General features: G+C 40.3%; 1 protein-coding gene across 1 annotated transcript; it reads left to right on the top strand.

Annotated features, from left to right (window-relative positions):
- The first annotated feature begins 13349 nt into the window (after nucleotides 1–13349).
- On the top strand, nucleotides 13350–15575 carry LOC139725657 (protein-glucosylgalactosylhydroxylysine glucosidase-like). The gene has a single exon (XM_071636749.1). The coding sequence runs from the start codon at nucleotides 13350–13352 to the stop codon at nucleotides 15573–15575; it is 2226 nt and encodes a 741-aa protein (XP_071492850.1).
- Nucleotides 15576–16920: the final 1345 nt, after the last annotated feature.

Here is a 16920-nt window from a genome sequence, read left to right as displayed (position 1 = left end):
TAAGTCTAGGTATCTCCTGACAGCTCCCAGCAAGCCAATTTCGACTAATCACTGAGATCATCGACAGCGATTTCACACAGGCCTATCATTATGTTCAGGCGCAGAGTAACAAAACTCTTCAGGACAGGGGCGAACTTGTCAAGAATGGCACTAACTAATCAAAGATTAGTTAGTGCTGTGTAGATCTCCTTTATTGCTTTCAACGCCTATCACGCATCTAGTACGTTATACGATGGAACTGGCTCCATGATTACACTCATACATGTATAACAGAGGTTCAATACAACTCCATGATTACGCCTATATATTAACAAAGGTTCCTCTGGGAACCAGACCTTGCTCGACCCCCTAGCCCCCCCCCCCCCCCCCCCCCCCCCAGAGCGACATTCCATGTGAATTGGATTCTAAGTATCAAAACGCATGTCATACAATCAGGTAAACTAAGCAACTCGTAATCATAATTATATACCGGTATATTATAGGGACAAAATATCCATTCTGATGCTGCATGAATTCTTGTGCTTCCCGGTCTAGTCATGTCAATTAGCAAATGCTTTAGAGAGCACTGTAAAAGCTAATTCGCTTTAAGTAGTAATTACACAATTTCATGCTTCCAATGAACTGAAAAACTCAAACTCTTCAGGTTATTTAAATTGTATCAAGTTTTCCTAACTGAAAAAGCACAAATCAAAATGTTGAGTTAATAAAACGTATTTCTTATGAATTAATTCTACTAATGTAGAATCTATATGATTAGCTTTATAACATTGAAATAAGTGATAGTAACTCATGTATGATATTAGAGTTAAAAAGTTCCGCAAGTGTAGTAATACTCATCTTTATAGTAGCAGCAACTGCAAGTAAATCTTATGTGTGTCTCCGTTACTTAATTATATCTCATTCGATTTCCTAGTGAGAATCTGTATACGGAGTTAGTTTGAAGTAAGTTAAAATAGTAACTTTTATGAATTTCATATGAGTTTGATCGACTGGTCATTGCCCATATTTTAGTCTATCCCCCCCCCCCCCCCCTGTGAATGTCTCTGTGAATTATCGATGTGACAGGGTGATTATGCAACTGGGCTTCAGAACTCGACCTTAACCTGCTATTTGACAGACGTCAACCTGCCACTTTCTACTCCAGTCGATGGGACTCCTCAACCAACCCAGACCTTGCATGGTGGCAAAGTGATTCCTCTGAGGCCCCTGAAAGACTAGTGCTGGACAGCTTTCCTCACAGCCACCATAGACCTATCATTATCAGAGGCACACCCCTAGTGACTCCAACCATGACACGCCCAGCAAAAAGATGGAACTTCCGCAAGGCAAACTGGAACATCTATAAGGAAGAGACAGATAACCTTGCAGCCAATCTTCCTTGCCCATGGACCACGGACATCAACAAGGCATATAGTGCCTTCCTCCAGGCAGTCAGTGCTTCATCAAAAGCAACCATCCCACGAGGCTGTCGGAAAGAGTACATCCCTGGATGGGACGAGGAGTGTGAACGGCTCCACAAGACTCTCCAAAACTCCCCAAATGCTGAACATGCCGCAGAGGTGGCAGCCCAGCTGAAGTCCCACCTTGACGATACGCGGAAGGCACGCTGGCGGAAGCCTGTGAGAGCATCGACTTTACGCACTCAAGCCGGAAAGCTTGGCAACTAATCAACAGACTCACTGGGAGGACAACCAAGAAAAAGGCCTGCCCCGTCACGCCAGATATAGCACGTACTCTCATCAACAACGGAAGATACCCTTTCCCTGACAAGGACTTCTCCCGCGATGTCAACAACAAACTGAAAGAAATGAGAAACAGTCCATCTGCTGATCGTGGTCTCACAGCAGCCTTCACCATCTCCGAAATGAAACAAGGACTAGGCACTCTCAAGCATGGGAAAGCCCCTGGCCCTGACAACATCCACCCAGAACAACTGTTACACATTGGCCCTCGCCTTAATGACTGGCTCAGACACTTCATGTCACGATGCTCTCTGATGCCAAAGTCCCCCTGCTGTGGAAGAAGGCCACTGTTGTAGCCATTCTAAAGCCGAACAAACCCAGAAATGACCCTAAGAGCTACCGCCCCATCTCACTTCTGTCGGTGCCCCTGAAACTGTTCGAACGACTCATTCTAAACAGGATAGAGCCTATCCTTGAGCATTTCCTACCAGATGAACAAGCAGGCTTCAGGAAAGGGCGTAGCACTGAAGACCAAGTGCTTGCAGCAACCAACCAAATCGAAGCTGCCTTCGAGGACAGGAAGAAATGTGGAGCTGTATTCATTGACCTCTCATCTGCCTACGACACAGTCTGGCACCGAGGACTTACCCTCAAGCTCCATCAAGCACTACAAGACAGACAGATGGTCCAAGCCATCACAAACATCATTTCAGACCGCTGCTTCAAAGTAATCATTGACGGCGCATCCAGCAGAACAAGGACCCTCAAGAACGGCGTCCCCCAAGGCTCGGTTCTTGCACCGGCACTCTTCAACCTGTACACAGCAGATATCCCCCACATCAGCAGCTCTAAATACGCCTACGCTGATGACCTGGCTATTCTCTCCACATCAAACTCCTTTGAAGAAGCTGAACACACCCTCACCCAAGATATGCAGACTCTGCAGACCTACTACCACCAATGGCGGCTAAAACTTAATGCACAAAAGACCATCTCTTCTGTGTTCCACCTGAACAACAAGGAAGCAGACCGCCAACTCCATGTCAAACTTCAAGGAACCGATCTTCCATTCTGTGCTACTCCAACTTACCTCGGAGTGAAACTCGACCGCTCATACCACTCACCTTCCGTCACCATGCACTGAATGTAGCTGGGAAAGCATCTGCCAGAGTGTGCCTTCTACGCAGACTATGCGGCCATGACTGGGGAGCCGATTTTACCACCCTCCGCTCCACCGCCCTCGCCCTTGTCTACGCTCCAGCGGAATACTGTGTCTCTGCCTGGGGGCGTAGCTGCCATACCAAGAGAGTGGACACCCAACTCAACTCTGCTCTTCGCACCATCACAGGCTGCCCGAAACCAACCCCACCCACCAGCTCCCTGTGCTAGCAGGCATTCCACCCCATCACCTCAGAAGAGAAGCCGCTACAAGACAGGCAGCACTGAAGGCTGACACGGAAGAACACCATCCCCTCCACACCAAGATGCACGCTGCCCTCCCTAGACAGCGCCTCAAAAGCAGGAAGCCTTTTATCAGGACTGCACAAGCCCTCTCCTCAGAGAACAGGAACCTCAGTCGGAAGGCCTGGCTCAAAAACAAATGGAAGGAGCAACAGCCTGCAGGCAGACTCACTAACATGCTGCCACTTACATCTCATCCCTCTGGCTGCGACCTCCCACGAAAGGACTGGTGTCGCCTTAATCGACTCCGCACTGGAGTCGGGCGCTTCCAAGCATGCCTGCACCAGTGGAAACTGTCAGAGACAGACAGATGCGACTGCGGGGAAATACAGACAGCAGATCACCTGGTAGAGGACTGCACCATCCATCGCCTGGCGGGAGGATGGACTGCCCTCCGTAGCCTCACCCCTTCTGCCAGGTCCTGGCTGAGGGACGCAGTCTTCACTGCATAAGACTCAAGATGACAGATCAGACAGACAGATCACAAGCAAGAAGAAGAAGGTGATTATTATTATTATTATTATTATTATTATTATTATAACAATAATTATTATTATTATTATAACCACCCCTAAGATGGAGAGAGGGAACTAAAAATTAAAAAAAAAAGACAGGAAAAAAGAAGATCATTTTTTCAACTCATTATTCATCAGTTGGGAAACTGATATGACATAAACTTTTGGTTCTGTACCCCCTTTATAGACCTAAATATCTTCGAGAGCAGGGACCATAGAGGACCCCCCCCCCCCCCCCCATTCAATGTCAATTCTTGGATAGTAATTCTTGGATCGGCCGACACAGGTGAGATATAATGAGCACCGATCTATATATGAAAAGAATCTGGGTATTGTTCGAGATTTTAACGAAGACGGCCATCACCGTGTAACCACTCACAAACATGATTCTGCATACCTGTCTGGGGGGGGGGGGCACTCAGTTTCGGCCTATTACTTGTAGTAGGCCTATAAGCCTGTGTGCCATTTAAGACCCCCATTTTTACACCCATTATTAGTTTGTTTTCTTTTTACTTATTTCATTTTATCAAAAGTTACAGATGGCCCCCCTGGATCTATCAATGCTGTTACATTAATCACTGCGATTGATTGACCTTATGCTAATTATGGTATAAAAGTGTTCAATGACAATTTCCAATAAGAAAACAAAGGAAAAATTAAAAAAAAGAAATTGATTTGAAATTACAAAAACATTTATACACATAAGAAAAATGGCTTTTGGAAGTCCTTAAGTGTCTGATGTACAGTTGTTAAATAAATATGTCAAAATGGACTTACAAATAATAAAGAAATAGACTCTGAATGCTCTTAATTAGGCTAAAATAAAATGCTGAGCCTAATTTGCACAAATAATTGATTAAGTGATCAATTAAAGTTAGATATTGATAATTAAACAAAACATTAAGACATATAAGACATAATCTTGTAGATTACGATGTGGTTGTCACACAGGTCAAATTTCACTGCGATCGTGAGACTAATGGTCGATATCTTGTGGGGCGGGGGCGAAATTTAATCCCAAAACGCAGGTTTTAGCATTTATAGCCAAATAAGCCCAACCCGTTAAGGATAAGCAAACTAATTAATTCTTATATAACAATTCATTCGTTTTGGAACTCATTGACAATGTGTTTGATCTCATACAAATTCCAAGTACGACCCAAAATATTATACAGGTTCATTCATGTAATAAATGTATTTAGTATATATAAGGAGGTCCAGTACCTCCTTGGCATAAAATGTAAATGTGTGTATCCATGGAGACAACTGACTTCTTCCAATGCAGTTAATACCTCATCTACCCAACTGGAAAATGTGATACATGTTGATTAAAGGGGACCTCCGGACGATTTTCAGACTTTTACATTTGAACAACTATAAATTAGTTAAACTGAGTACAGAGTTTCAGAATTTATAGTGATTGGAATGAGGAGTGAGAATGCTTTCAAAATCTATAACGAATTGAAATGAACAAGGATGATGACATGGCAGCCTCACCATAAGAATGCATGAGTTGGGGCTCAAGGAAGCAGAACAAAAGAAGAAGGCATGCATAGATTCTTCACAGGTGAAATTGTTGAGCAAGTGGTATTGTAATGGAATTCCACTGCTGCATTTCTGGAATATGTGAGGCTCTGATGTCATCAACACTGTTCAGTGTAATTTGTTTAAGATTTTCAGTTAATTTGTTTCTCTGCTCAAGAACCACAATAAATTCCACGAATATATACATGGAGCTGTCGATTTATGTACTACATAATGTGAAATTATGAAAATCGTCTGGAATGCCCCTTTAAGTTGCACAATCCTTGTTTTGACTTGGTTTCTGTATCGATCATGAATATTCATGAGAGAGCATCTAACATGCAAAAAAGTAGAGGAAATAGATAAAGGACATAAAAACCCAAAGTATATAGTCTTTGTTTAAACTTTGAAGTGTGCTAGAAATTGTATCTTTTGTGATCAACTATTTTAACTTGTTTTATGACGATGCATATTCATATTTTAATATAATATTAATATTAATCTAATATTATGTAGAAGCTGTCGTTAGCAACCATGCCTTAAAACTTTTCAGATATCAGCCCATATATAAAGAACTAATACCATAGCTATGTATCTACGAATAGGAAGCGTACTCTAGGTATACAGATATATAGAGTAGGATGTAACTCTTGAATATTAGGTTAGAAATAATTATATGTGATTCACGGTCAGGTTTGAAGATAAAAACATACTAAGTAATGGTGTGATAACACAACCATTAATTTTTTTTAATTGTATTCAATATAGTAATATTATTACTGTCAAATAATGGTGTGCTCCATGTAGATTCTACTTAATTTACATTCTTGCAATTTACAAACAGACTAGACCATCTTGTACATGATACGTAAGAAAATTAATAAAAATTACTATGAAAATCGATGCTCCAGCTGATTCTACTTAATTCATCCTTGTAAAATTAACAAACAAGCTTTAAGTAGATGTTAATTTCTGGAAATATTTAAGTAGATTTTACCTATATAAACTAGTAAAATATAACCCATTAGGTTTCTTTATCAGAACTTAATTTTGGAAAAAGTTATATTTACTCAAAAAAAAATTGATGCAATCTGTTGAAGAAATCAAATTAAGTAAAATCAACATTTTTTTTTTTAGCAGTGAGCGTACAAGATGGCAAGGCATAATTACACAACGAGTATTCTCTTATACGCGAAACGGCCATCTATCAATATTTGACATAAGTTTGAATCTCCTCACACCTGCCCTGAAAGCGGTGTTCCACGGTTAACCCTGTAATTACCATAATCAACCCTCCTATATACATTGCCTTGGTTATTTTAAATGCTTGGTGACGAGAGGATTAAAATCCACTCATAGTGTCGGATAAACGTCATTGCGTAACACACTGTCTGACTTTGCATGCGATTTAATTGTCCTATTTTTCATCTCCTAAGTAGTTAAGCGATTTCTTTATCGAACGTAATCCGATTGTCCGTGCTCCAAAACAGTGAACAGCAAATACAGAGGGGTGATTTCAAATGCCCTTGAGGAATACACAATAAGGAACTATATCATAGATACGTGAATGATGAAATGTATGAGCGTGCACATAGCAAACGTTCACGCACAATTTTTGTGTAGAATATTTTTTCGGATTTTTTTTTTCTTCAATAACCAGTGTATTTAAACACGCAACGCCCATGTATAGGTTGTCACTTGGTATAAGTAGGAGACATCAAGCACGGATAAATTACATAACAACCTCGTCACATTATCATAGAAATACCACAAAAATGATATCTGAATTGACAGCAGTTATACACTATGTCGAACGTTGTATCACCACCAAGATTGCTGACATGAAAATAATAAAGCTTTGCTGTATTCGATTCCTAAACATATATTTCTCTCATATTCTGCTTTCTTTCTCCCTCTTTCCTATAGCTCTTTCTGTCGCACTCTCTCTCTAGCTCCAATGCACCATTTCGATTTTCGCAGCCCACCTTCTACTCCATCACCTGCCCCTCCCTTCCCCTTCTTTCTCCCTCTATCCCCCCCCCCCTTCCCCTCCTTGCCCTTCAAAGAGACCTCCGGATGATTTTCAGACTTTCACATAAATTATGAACAATTAGATAAATTGGTTACACAGGGTGCAGAATTTCTGAATTTGTAGTGATTGGGATGAGGAATAGGAGTGTTTTCAAAATTTATAACGAATCACAATGAACAAGGATGATGACATGGCAGCCTCACAACAAGAATGCATGAGTGGGGGCTCAAGGAAGCAGAACAGAAGAAGAAGGCATGTGTAAATTCTGCACAGGTGAACTTGTTATTCATGTTGTAATGGAATTACATTGCTACATTTCTGAAATATGTGAGGCTCCTATGTCATCATCTTTGTTCAGTGTAATTTGTTTCGGGATTTTCAGAGTATATACATGTACTGTATTAACTTTTCTGCTCAAGGACCACAATAAATTCCACATATCTATACATGAAGCTGCTGATTTATGTACTACAGGATGTGAAATTATGAAAATCGTCTGGAATGCCCCTCGTATCCCTTCTCTTTCCCCCTCTTCTTATTTGCTGTCTTCATTTTAATTTATTTAAAGGGATTGTATAATATTGGTGGAGATTAGAATTGGGTTTTCAACTTTTTGCGAGATACCAAGAAACCACTCATGAAATAGTACAGAGCATACCATTTTAAGAGGAATTCAAAGTTCATTTAGATGAAAATTGGTTTTGGAATCGCTGAGACATCCAAAAACAAAGTAAAAGAAAGAGATCCTAATAAAAGGTGATCCCACCTTTTATTAGGAATGCCCTTTTTTGGGATTTCTCAGCCATTTTAATACCGTTTCCCGTCAAATAAACGTTGAATCCCTCTTAGAATTATACGCTCTTTCATATTTCATGAGAGGTCTCTCATTATCTCACAAAAAATAAGAAACCTGAAGTTAGGTCTCAACCAAAACTGTACTATCTCTTTAACACTATATATAGCTCTTTCCCAGGCTGCATTTTATTTTCCCCACTAAAAAGAAAATAAATCGTGAAATCTACATAGTGTATTTTGTTATGAAGCGAAAATAGATTTTTTTTTTTCATAGTGTGAGCACTGTCTTCATGTTCTAGGACGGCTTTTCACGAACATCATAAACCTTTAATGGTATACATAACAGTAATATCTGTGTGGGCGTATGTATACTCAGAATATATCATGCTCATTAGCAACAGGATACGGTGACTCGCCTCCCCTGTATTAAGAGAAAGATTTTTACATTATTTCTTTGCAAGATCGTGGCCATACAGTATGATGTGCAACGGCATATGATACATGAGTGCAATATCAACAGACACGTTTCCATGTCATCGTTGATAAAATGTAGGACAAAATTACGTTGGGAAATTACGGCTGTTTGCATTTAAATATGTGTGCATTTGTAATGTGTGTGAGTTTTGTGTTGTCGGCCTATGTGCATGTGCGCCTTCTGTATAAATAAAAAGTGTAACGACAGTTGAATGATCGGCGAGAATTCAAAACGTATCTGTGTGTGAGTACATGCGCCCTAATGTAATTACTATCGGTTAACATGCACCCGGGCATAAATGTCCTGTAGAGTTTGTGTAATAATCACACCACCAAAACACAAACAACCCTCGCCTTATTTCAAAGGTCGGACTAACGGTCTGAAACTCGGCAACTGTGCCAAGGTTGGACTGCAGTATAGCTATCCGTATCCACAGTCAAACACTCCACAGATAAGATAATTGCGTCTTTAAGGATTCTGTGTATTTGCTTTACCATTCGAAGTAACAAATTGGTAATATTATATTATTGTCTTCTTGAACACTTGCTTTGATTGCTTCAGTGTATAAAGTATTGTGGAATTAACGTTTTGATGGTGTCAGCTCAAAATAAGGGCAACTGCAACTCAAAGTCAAAGCAGTTCAGAACGATATCATTGCAATGTCATTGTGTGAAGTTTGGGTTTCCTCTTTCTGAAGAGAAATTATGTGAAGTTTGAGTACAGGTCAGAAGGAGATTTACGAGGCAATGACATTACTATCTCATCGAATTTGCATAATTATGCGGTTTAACCAATTACACTGTTACTTGGGAAAAAGTAAAAATTACAATAACCTTCTTTATACTCCATTTTTTCTTGCACTCAATAGAACTATAAAACACACAATAAAAGTTTGAAAGACAAAATAGTGTTTTATTCAGATATACTCATTTAGCCCTAACTTACCGGGGGGGGGGGGGGCATAATGCCCCCCCCCCCCCTCGACAAATTCCGCGACCATTCCGCCGCGCAAAATTTTTTGACCACGCCGCTCGCTGACTTTTTATTTTCAAGTCTCGCGCAACTTTTGAGACCAAATTTGTCGCGCCCGGGCACACCGCTCCGAAGCCACGCCCCTTCAAAAAATTTTTGTCAACCCCAAAATTGCTCAAAAACATGATTTTGTGTACAAAGTCAATACAAATTGTGTTTTTTCGATTAATTTATATAAATATTCATATTTTTAATTTTAATGGCTGAAATAAATTCATTTTAGTGTGATTATGCTTCTAAAGATGTGTATGACAAATTCTGCTGAAAAACAACAAAAACAAAAGTTCGAAAAAACAAAGAAATACATAAAAAATGATAAAACAATAAAAAACATAAGAAATTAATTTTGATACTGATTTTTTTAACGCATAAATGTTCAGAATGTCACTAGGAATATATACATCAAAAATCAGCATTCCATAAGCTTTTATAAGCCAATTACAGACGAAAATGAGGCTTTTTGCATATATTTGCATAATTAATTAATTCAAAATAGAAAATGCAAATTTTTTGAAAATTTAACTAAACAGGCTTGTAGATTACATCCGGCTTTATGTTCATGCAAAATTTTGCGGCGATCGCGCGATCAACGGCCGAGATCTGAAGGGGGAGCATAATGGCCCCTCCCCCAGGAATTCAAGCTAGCTAAATAGCCCAGGTAAGTTAGGGTTAATAACGACATGCACAAAAATACATCAAAACAAGACAACTATGTTTATTAAACAGTTAGTATCGAAGAAAGGGTAAAGTACAAATCAGGGTCACATATAAATAAAACAAGCTTTTATCACTGAGAATACGTGTACTATCGGAGAAAGCCGTACACCGATTCCTTTAATAGGAATATATTTTTATAAGGCATATTGCTTGTTTGAAGTAACTTTTGGCATAAGCCGAACTTGAAGAAGGAGAAACGCTACAGTTTGAATTTACACACACTTATCAACCACAGGATTAAGTTATGATGTGATCTGTATGCGTCCACATTGACTGGTGATTATTATGATAAGCATGAAATTAGGGGCTTAGGCTTATACTGTACAGGTATTTCTTTTCTTCAGGCGTTTGCATTCTTGCAAACAGGTCTAGCAGGGTAAATTATAGAAGGTGAAGAAAGTTTACAAAGTTAATACTCTCATTGCCATTTAAACTAATTAGTTAAATGCTTGTGTATGCAGCTAACGTAGCGTTCTGGTTAGAAGTAGAGAGTTTGTGCGTGGAAAAAAAAATGACTTCATAAAAGATTGACGTGAATTATCAAAGTTTCAACTTTCAAGTACAGTCGAAGTATGTATACGAGTCACGTCATCAAAACTTATCTCATGGTGGTAAAAGAGTAAGTAGCAGAGCAAACAGCAGACTGATTAAGTCCCGGTCACGTATAGAAAGTATGCCAGTCACTTATTAGTGGATTATTCCATGATAGGTACTAGTACCACGTTCGCTAAAAGAGATTCAAATAAAATACAAACTCTGAAAACAAAAGACATCCAAAGTCATCGTGTTGATAATCTCTCTCCTTGACTGTACTGATATCGTGTTTTGTTCGGGTTTTTTAACTGTAGAGATAACCCACATTGTTTGGATAGGTAATTATCATGGCCCTTGATGATAAAGACACAAGGGTCGACAAAAGAATGGAGGGGGACAGTTTCTTTGCCAATATATATATATATATTTTTTTTAATGTTGAATTCTTGTAAAGTGTGCTTGGGACGTTAGGTTATACACGAGTGATGTGCATTTATAGTCAGGAACAGGGACATGGTGTTTGGTTGCCTGCTGTCTGATATACGCTTCCTTCCAACAACTAAACGTTGAGAGAAAAAGATGATGATGATGATGACGATGATGACGATGATGATGATGATGCAGATGATGATGATGATGATGAACAGCACTAAAATAGGACGCCATTTTTCTGTAAAGAACATTCAAAGGCACCCGCCTCCAGCAGTATATGTCAGTATGTCACATAACATTCACAAAGTTGCTGGAAAAGACAGCTCTTGTAGTTTAGATTTGAAGGTATCAAGGTTGTTACAATTCCGAAGTTGGATTGGCAGAGAATTCCATAGACATGATGGAGGAACTGAAGAGAAGGATAATTATATCCCGAATGTTTTAGGAGGGCAGTTTGGGCACTTGAAGAGTCAGTCCTGCTCATGGTAGTCCTGGTCGCCGCTGAGGCATACACTGATTAGTGCAAATAGGAGACAAGCTAAAAAGGGCCTTGTAAGCAGCAAGATTCTTAGAATTATAATGCAAGAATTAAAGAGAGGTTAACCTCGAAGCCAAACAACATATAACTGTAGTCTTGCTCTGTAATCCAATAACAATCTTACAATTAGGGCTAAATTGTCTGATCTAAGATGCCCGATTCAATAGGGGGTGTTGCAATAAAGTTGCAATCAATATTGCAAATCCCCTAAATCAAGCGCAAGTCTTGCATATTGATCGCAACTCGGCTTTCTTACAGCATACGCCCCATAGGCGAAACGTCTACAGTAAATAAACAGTGCTTTAACACCCCCCCCCCCCCCCGTTGTCTTGTGGTAAATGCCGCTTTTTTTCTAAAGCTTTGTGTTCGATACAAATCATTTAATGCTAAAATTAATCTTCAAGTCTGCATAATGACATGTGTTATCCTTCCACACGGTGCGAGTGAATTAAGTCTGAAATATAATAATATTGCCTATAACTGTTAGAGAGTGCAGGAAAATGTAATCTTTAACACAATGGGTTTGGGTGATCAGGAAGGTGTCGATACAAGTACCAGTATTGACTAGGAACCGAGGTACTCCTAAAAGGGTAATCCCTAATGCCATAGAAGGTACTTCGTTTCACAAAGTTTGTTCGTTTGCCTATTTGTTTGTTTGATTTGTTCTTGTGTTTGTTTTTGTTTCTTTTGGGTTATTTGTCTGCTTGCTTACTTTGTTTGCTTTTTTGGCTGTTGCTCTTGTTTTAGTGTTTGTGTATTGTTTTTTTTTTGGTGTTTCTGTTGTTTGTTTGTTGGTTTGTTTGTATTTTTTTTTACAATCGACTTAAATCACATTAACTACAATTCTACCGCTAACATTGCCCTTTGAACCACCAATGATCCACTATGCATACGCACAGATAGATACACAAGCTACTATTCTGATCTCTTGAGCAACCTATATTGCTCCAGCAAGAAATATAACAAAACATTTCACAATAAACATATACATCAACTAGCCCCTTGTCAGATTCTGAAATCCCCATAGATTTAGTAGAAAGAAAATCAGATTCCAGTTTATCAATAATAGTTGAATTCACCTTGATCTCTAAGAGTTAGACAGAAGAATCGTTGTATAGTGAAACATTGCAGCTGATGGATGTGAGCGCAATGTTGGCCTATAGGCCTAAGGGGGATATTGGTTCTTTGTTTGTTTGTTTGTTTGCTTGTTTGTTTGTTTGCCTTCAAAAACAAAGTACAATTCTTGTCGTATGTCGGAACTCATCTCACATCAAACATAAATTAGGCTATGACCCAGTTGAATATACTTTGTAAATATTTTTCCTCTCTCTCTCTGTCTATCTTTGATGGTAATTCGGCAGTTGTAATGGAAAAAACAAGTAAATGGAGAAAATGGAGTTTGACCCCAATATCAACGCACCTACAACACACCGGATGTATTAACCTTTCACAGACAGTCACTTCCGGTTGTTGACTGAGATAAACCAGCTATTTGCCACCTGACAAAAATAAGTGAGCCGAGTAACTCGTACATTGACTACACCATTGAGCACATTTAGATATCGTCATTGGTTCTTTCTTCACAAAGAAAACCAAGTTATAGCTCGTCACTATGGTTGCTCAGCTGTTACACGTGGTTTTCGCGCTTTTCGTTACAGCTAGCTACCAGCTGGTCGTAACACACGGATGCGACTGCAGCTCTTATCCCGACGTTTCGGCCGAGGCAACCGTCTTTGAGAGCCCGAGTTTGCCGTCGGACGCGTGTTGCGTGGCCTCTGTTGGGAATGGCTATCTGGCTACCGTGGTTTTTAGTGACACTATCCACTTGAACAGAGTGTATAACGGGAGGTATGGCTCAAGTCACCGGGCCGATATTCCTTCCCCAGCACATATCCGGGTGGACACTAACTCCATTAACATCAGCAATGAAACTTATTCCTTGGATGTGTTGAACGGAACGTTTCATCGCCGATCAAGTACAGAAGTGGTTCACATACATCATAAGGTGTACGCTCACCAGGTTTTGACCCGCCTTCTTATCAACGAAATAACACTGACGAGGAAACCCGGAACTGCGGGTCAAATATCGGTAGACTTAGCCCTTAAGTTCAACCCAGAGAGTGAAGATGTGAACATCACGGTGGTACCTCCCAAGAGCGAAGATGCTTGGTTTGCATTCGGAAATACCACAACCTCAGAGACGCCAACCAGTGCAGTATCGACAGTTTACATGTACTGGACGGAGATCCCAAAGGTACTTACTCTTGCGTACAAAGAAGACACACACACTTGGTGTTTCATCACTTCCGTTTCGACTAGTAAAGCCGACGCCCTCGATTCGTACGTTGTTGGCGAAGCTCTGGGGCGGAGACTCTCTTTGTTCAGAAGTCATGCTGAGGCTTGGAGAGACAAGTGGGAAGAGGGTCACATCGACGTGACTGGAAACCTCTACCTTGCGAAAGCGATCTACGGAAGCCTGTATTACATCATGAGCTTCTTGCCTCCTCTCACCCAAAAGCAGACCGCTCCCTTTCGCTTCTACGGCATCAATCCCGGAGGACTTGCGCATGGCGGACTTTCCCCAGCTGGTTACAAAGGACACATATTCTGGGACCAGGAGACCTGGATGTATCCAACAATTCTGATGCTCCATCCACAATTGGCGCTAGAGATACTGAAAACAAGAACCAGCCAGCTAGACGCAGCGAAGGAGAACGCCCAAAAGAATGGGTACAAAGGAGCTCAGTTCCCTTGGGAGATGGCCTTCACAGGGATGGAAGTGTGTCCGGCGACACCTTATCCCACGCATGAACTTCACATCACTGGAGACATAGCTTTTGCCGTTCAGCAGTACCTCTCGGCAACCAATGATACGGACTTTCTTCTCCAAGAAAGGGGCTTTGAAATGATCATCGAAATTGCAGAGTTCTGGGCGAGCAAAGCGAAGTTCGACCAAAGCCGGAAGATGTATACAATCAATGACGTCATGCCCCCAGATGAATATCATCAGAGTGTTAATAACTCAGTGTACACTAACGTCATAGCACAGATCAGTCTCCGATTACCAGCGTATGCTGCCTCGATGATCAATAAAACTGTCCCTGACAACTGGACGCAAATTGCGGAGCAGTTGTACATTCCGTACGACAAAAATCGGGAGTACCATCCGGAGTATGAGGGATACACTCTCGGAACTGAAGTTAAGCAGGCAGACGCCATCCTTTTGGGATTTCCCCTCATGCACAACATGTCCACAGCGGCTCGACGCAATGACCTCATGTTCTACGAAGCTTACAACGGCGTCAACGTGACCGACCCAAACGGCCCGGCGATGACATGGGGTATGTTCGCCGTCGGGTGGCTGGAGCTCGGGAACCAATCCAAGGCTGGGGAGCTCTTCGAAAAGAGCTACGCTAACATCCAACAACCGTTCAAGATTTGGACGGAAACAGCTCAGGGTGAAGGCGCGATCAATTTCGTCACCGGCATGGGAGGTTTCTTACAGGCAGTCATGTACGGGTATGGTGGGATGCGACTGCGGGAGACTGGTCTGTATATGAATATCACAATCCCTCCAGAATCTCAGAGTATTACTTTTACAGGGATCGAATACTTCGGCAATTCTCTGAGCATCTCAGCGACGGAAGACAAAGTAGAAGTAGTGTTGACCGATAACAGTGGAGTGTACAGACGAGGAGTAGAGTTAGAGGTTCTACAAGGCACGGATGTGCATTCACTAGTGATTGATATTCCCATCATTCTTTCGAGAGAAGCATTTATGATTCGAGCGTCACCACAGACATCTTCAAATAAGGTCACAAACAGTACTCACCGCTAATTTCCATGACAACTATCCAAGGCATGTTGCATGCATTGATTCATTCTACCTTATCTGCGTTGACATCCCAAAGACAGTATTCTACAAATATACATGTATGTGCATATTTTTAAAGTCGAAATGTACAGTACAGTCATTGCATGGAGCGTAATGGACAAACAAATTAAATAGGCCCCTTGCTTCCTTTTTCAAACAGTAACAGTTACTATGTAATCGCATGTCATCAAGAGATTATCTAGTTAACATTCCCAAAGACAAAAGCTCTCCCCGTAACATTTCAGGACTTTAATATTCTCCTGTACGATGAAAGGTCAGGAGTAAATTTTCTGAAAAGGGTCTGTCAAACAACTTGATATACGTACAGAGAAGAAAATGTTTCAGAAGATAGATGAAACAAGATGAAAGGTGATTGGAATGTGCATTCTTTTCAGGTTCCATCATGTAGCTTCAGTCAAATATTACCATCACTTGAAGTGTGGAATGAAAATGCAAACATTGCTCTATAAAGTGTGGGTCAGTGCTGCATCATAATCGAAGTGGCATATACAGTAGGACTCGTGATCTCTGCATTACGAGTACACATAAAACATGTACGACATTCGGGAAATGCAGTAACAGGTCTTATCAGAATGGTCTACTATTTGTTACAATTCCTAAGTTTCATGAACTGCTGCTTTTTGTTGTAGTATTTTAATTCACTTTTTGGTTTGTTTCTGTCTTATCAGGTGTCTTTGGGTTGACAGTAATATTGATGACTTTTCAACATTTTGCGGTGTTTTTTTTTTTCCTTCTTCTTTGAGTGTTTAAATGTAAGCAATACAAATGCATCACACATGAATGTATGAATGTAGGAGTGAAACGGGTGTGCAGCAGATAAAATTACAACCAGATCTGCATTCACACCTTGTCACTTTTGATGTCTTTGCAGACATATAAGAATGCAGAATAGAATGGAGTATATATGTGGTACAATGCATTTCATCCTTACAAATGTACTTGATAAAATAATAACTTATCTCCTATGGAATAAAAAAATAATCTATCAGGCAAGGGTATAGCAAGTTGCGTCAGGAACAGCTATGTATCACAATACAACATATCCCCTGACTTTATTCAGTAAAATAGTTTGCTCTGGACAATTTCTCTATGACAGTTACTTCATTTCTTGAATCATATCTGGCTCATCTCTCTCTAAAAATGATAATAATAATAAAATAAAAATATATATGTTTATATGTTTGAATGTATGTACATGTATGTATGTTTCATGGCTGCATAAAGTGATTTCATGCATTTAGAGATGTTAACGGTCCTGGTCTTTTTGTCAGAAAGAATGAAAAACATT

Source organism: Diadema antillarum, unplaced genomic scaffold (genome assembly GCF_040938485.1).
Source record: "Diadema antillarum isolate AM-2024a unplaced genomic scaffold, OU_Dant_1.0 seq00000053_RagTag, whole genome shotgun sequence".
NCBI classification, from domain to species: Eukaryota; Metazoa; Echinodermata; class Echinoidea; order Diadematoida; family Diadematidae; genus Diadema; species Diadema antillarum.
This window is presented reverse-complemented; position numbering and strand designations above follow the sequence as displayed.

What these genes read in the sequence shown, in the direction of transcription:
- LOC139725657 (XM_071636749.1), top strand. Translation starts at nt 13,350, where the DNA reads ATGGTTGCTCAGCTGTTACACGTGGTTTTCGCGCTTTTCGTTACAGCT.